The sequence below is a fragment of the Thalassophryne amazonica genome, chromosome 3 (genome assembly GCF_902500255.1).
Source record: "Thalassophryne amazonica chromosome 3, fThaAma1.1, whole genome shotgun sequence".
NCBI lineage: Eukaryota > Metazoa > Chordata > Actinopteri > Batrachoidiformes > Batrachoididae > Thalassophryne > Thalassophryne amazonica.
Genome location: NC_047105.1, coordinates 75,259,555 through 75,263,914, shown reverse-complemented (window position 1 = coordinate 75,263,914; position 4,360 = coordinate 75,259,555). Strand labels below are relative to the sequence as shown.

The following is a 4,360-nucleotide window of genomic DNA, read 5'->3' as shown; positions in this document are numbered from 1 at the left end:
GAAGGGGTTTTCAGGGAATACTGTTAAGTCTTCAATTTCTATGCCATATGTCAGAACAAGAGCTAAAGTGCAGTTAACTGTGCGGTTAAAGTGCGGTGGGTGGGCTCATTTACATTTTGAGTGAAGCCAGCTGAATCTAATAATAGATTAAATGCAGTGTTGAGGCTGTCATCCTCAGCATCTATGTGGATGTTAAAATCACCCGCTATAATTATCTTATCTGAGCTAAGCACTAAGTCAGACAATTGGTCTGAAAATTCACAGAGAAACTCACAGTAATGACCAGGTGGACGATAGATAATAACAAATTAAAACTGTTTTTTGAGACTTCCAATTTGGATGGACAAGACTAAGAGTCAAACTTTCAAATGAATTAAAGCTCTGTCTGGGTCTTTGATTAATTAATAAGCTGGATTGGAAGATTGCTGCTAATCCTCCTCCTCGACCCGTGCTTTGAGCATTCTGACAGTTAGTGTGACTCGGGGGTGTTGACTTATTTAAACTAACATAATCATCCTGCTGTAACCAGGTTTCTGTAAGGCAGAATAAATCAATATGTTTATCAATTATGATATCATTTACTAACAGGGTCTTAGAAGAGAGAGATCTAATGTTTAATAGACCACATTTAACTGTTTTAGTCTGTGGTGCAGTTGAAGGTGCTATTTTTTTTTTTTTTCTTTTTGAATTTTTATGCTTAAATAGATTTTTACTGGTTATTGGTGGTCTAGGAGCAGGCACCATCTCTACGGGGATGGGGTATTGGGGGGATGGCAGAGGGAGAGAAGCTGCAGAGAGGTGTGTAAGACTACAACTCTGCTTCCTGGTCCCAAACCTGGATAGTCACGATTTGGAGGGTTTAATAAAATTAGCCAGATTTCTAGAGATGAGAGCTGCGCCATCCAAAGTGGGATGGATCCCGTCTCTCTTAACAAGACCAGGTTTTCCCCAGAAGCTTTGCCAATTATCTATGAAGCCCACCTCATTTTTTGGACACCACTCAGACATGAAGTGAATCTTGATCCAGAACCCGGATTCTGATGTTGATCACCTCTAAAATTCTGGGGAGTCTTCCATGTCCTAATATGTATCTGTTGTGCAAATTTGGTGAGAATCCGTAACGTAGTTTTGATGTAATCCTTCAAAGCCTATATGAAGTGAATCTTGATCCAGAATCCAGATCTGGATCACCTCCAAAATTCAGTGGAGTCTTCCATGCCTTAATATCTATCTATGGTGTGAACTTGGTGAGAATCTGTGAAGTAGTTTTGAAGTAATCATTCAAAGCCTATAAAAGTGAAATCTTGATCCAGAATCCTGATTCGGATCCAGATCACCTCCAAAAATTTTTGGAGTCTTCCATGGCGTAATACCTTTCTCTGGTGAAAATTTGGTGAGAATCTGTGAATTTGTGTTGATGTAATCCTTCAAAGTCTATATAAGGCTGACTGTGTGTGTGTGTGTGTGTGTGTGTGTGTGTGTGTGTGTGTGTGTGTGTGTGTGTGTGTGTGTGTGTGTGTGTGTGTGTGTGTGTGTGTGTGTGTGTGTTCGTGCACGTGCACTTTCAACCTAAGGGCCTCAGTGACCTCCCCTTGGTGCCCCCAGTCACCATACCAAGTTTGTAGAGTTTATTTATGTCCAGTGACCAATTTCATATTTATTTACTTTAAGACTCAGTAAAATGTTGTTGACATGGAAAACCTGTAAAGCCTACTTTTAGTACACAGAAAATTCACGAGGTAAAGATAAGGAATCGCATCGATAAGCAGATTTGATAATGGCATCAATATTGGTAAAATCTTATCAATACCCATCCCTAAACCTAAATGACATGGTGAGATGCTGAAGAGCTTTGTTCGTTCATGTCTGCGACATATACATATTATGTAAAAGGTAGTGAGAAATAAAAGCTTCTAAAATTGAAAATGCTGTTTTTAGAACCTAATAACACCTCTGAACTCATTTACAAGACATTTTGTGGATGTTATCATGATGACCTCACAGGCTGGTAGCTAGCTGCAAAACTCTGTTTTGTTTGTGTGTAAATATATCCTCTTTGTCATATATTGTGTAAAAGACCACGAGAAATAAACACTTCTAAAACTGAAAATGCGGTTTATGTAACTTGATTAAACCTCTGGAGTCATTTACAACACATTTTGTAGCTGTTAGCGTGCATACTAACCTCCGCTAACTCAAAGCTAACTTACTATAGAGTTAAAGTTGTCTCATTAATACTTGCAAATGCACAGAGGATGGTCTTCAAATATTCCTTGATTTGCACAACTTCCACTCTTAAAACGTAAATATTGTTTTTGATTGATTGAGGGGCTTTATTGAAGATGTACAAATTGTACGTAAGGCAATAGGGGCTTAATTATTAAACACCTGCATATTATAAAGAATACAATTCTCATACTGCTGAGGGTATTTTAGCACTGTGTTATATTTTTAATTATTTCACCATAGCTTTTTTGTATATACACTTTGTCCAATTTTGTCATTTTTGATGATGAAGGGATAAAGGTCATTAAATGTGTTAATGGTTCAACAATATCTTTGTTTTGTTCACTCTGACATTTCAAATTAAGGGGATGCAAACTTTAACACTCAGTTGTATGATTGATGGTTATTCACAAATTCAAAATGATAAAAACAGAATTTCATAACTAAAGTGTTTTCAGTCCTGAGAGGTCAAAACCCTTCACAGGATGAAGTGCTTCCAAGATGATGACCACAGTTGGAAATCAACAAAATTCTGCATCTCGACAACATCAAGCTGTTTGTGTGACCGAGTTCACCTCTTACAAATTAAACTGTAGGAGAAAGAAAAATGGCTCTTAGATTGAATTGCTCATAAGTCACAGACGAGCAGTCACAAACAAAAGCTAGAGAACGAAATTGTAATTACCAGTGAAAGCTGATTAGTCAAGTTTATTTTAAGTGACATGTCACTCCATTTGTTTTAAAATTTGACATTGTGCCGGCTCTAACAGGAGGCTTTTCTTTCTTCCACAGAAAATGCTCACTTTTGATCCGCTGAAGCGAATATCTGCCTTGAATGCCCTAGAACATCCGTATCTCCATGATGAGAAGACATTGTCTCAGACAAAAAGCTGAAGTGATGTTACGAGGTAACACCAAGTTAAGAGCCGGTGTGCCCAAAAGAGGATTTCAGTTTGATGCAAACATTCCCAACCTCCATAGTACTGTTCTACATTATACTGCAGGAGTTTTTGTTACTCTATAATTAAAGACTGAGAAATGCAATTAAGAAGTGAAGAGGATCACTGACATGGATGCACTGTGTAAATGTCGCATTTAATGATGTTGACATCTGCCAGGGCAGTACTAGTTTTTGATGTTTTCAGTGGTGGCCCCTTCAGCAGGGCTGATGTTTAGAAGCAGTTCTGATATGTTGCTCCTGTTTCATTTGTGCAGTGTCTAAACAGGAAGGAGATGACACGTGTTTGTGTTGTGTTCAGACACTAGTAACACCTCGGTTAGAGAAGTTGTGATTGTGTATTTGTATTGATCGTGCAGACTCGACCATGAATGCATGCGCACACCACAGTTTGCACACAGTCTGAGGAAACAACAAATACATTAGTCATACTCTGCATGTGAATACTCAGTACATGTTAAAGTCGACGAGGAACCTACTGCCCAACCATCACAGCAATATGTCCTAGAAATAAGTGAGTGAGTAGCAGGGACAAAATTTGTACAGGCTACTCCGCTACCATCTGACCAGTACTTTGTTTATTTATATAATGCCATGGTCCCTTGGACGCTGCTACCTTTTTCATGTATGTCTGCTATCTTTTTTGAATTTTCCAGTTACGTTCTTCAGTTACCATGCTTGAGCTGCCTCGTGGGTCAGTATGGTGTAGTATGCACACTGATGAAGCATTAGATCAGGGGTGGCCAAGTTCGGTCCTCGAGAGCCACCTTCCTGACACTCTTAGTTGTCTCCCTGCTCCAACACAGCTGAATCCAATGAAAGACTCGTTAGCAGACTTTTAATGAGCCTTTCATTGGATTCAGGTGTGTTGGAGCAGGTAGACAACTAAGAGTGTCAGGAAGGTGGCTCTCGAGGGCCGAACTTGGCCACCCCTGCATTAGATCATCTGGGTATTGTTCAGCTGCAACTAAATGCCTACTGAGTATTTGGTTACCTTACAGATTGGGACATACTGCTTTTTGCCTACTATATGTTTAGCTAGTACAAGTATTCAGATGTAGCGACATAACAGAATTGATTGGTATTGCCCTTAAGCCTACAGTGTGTAGAATTTAGGAATATTAGTAGAAATTAAATACATCTTTTGTAATTGTCTGTTTGTTAGTGTATACAGTG

General features: G+C 38.9%; 1 protein-coding gene across 1 annotated transcript in view; it reads left to right on the top strand.

Moving 5' to 3' along the window:
* cdk4 (cyclin-dependent kinase 4) overlaps positions 1-3,918 on the top strand; it is a 36,622-nt gene extending 32,704 nt beyond the window's left edge. The window contains exon 8 of the mRNA XM_034166820.1: positions 3,019-3,918. Coding sequence (XP_034022711.1) covers positions 3,019-3,120 — 102 coding nt within the window. The 3' untranslated portion in view covers positions 3,121-3,918. The remainder of the gene's footprint in view (positions 1-3,018) is intronic.
* The last annotated feature ends 442 nt before the right edge of the window (positions 3,919-4,360 follow it).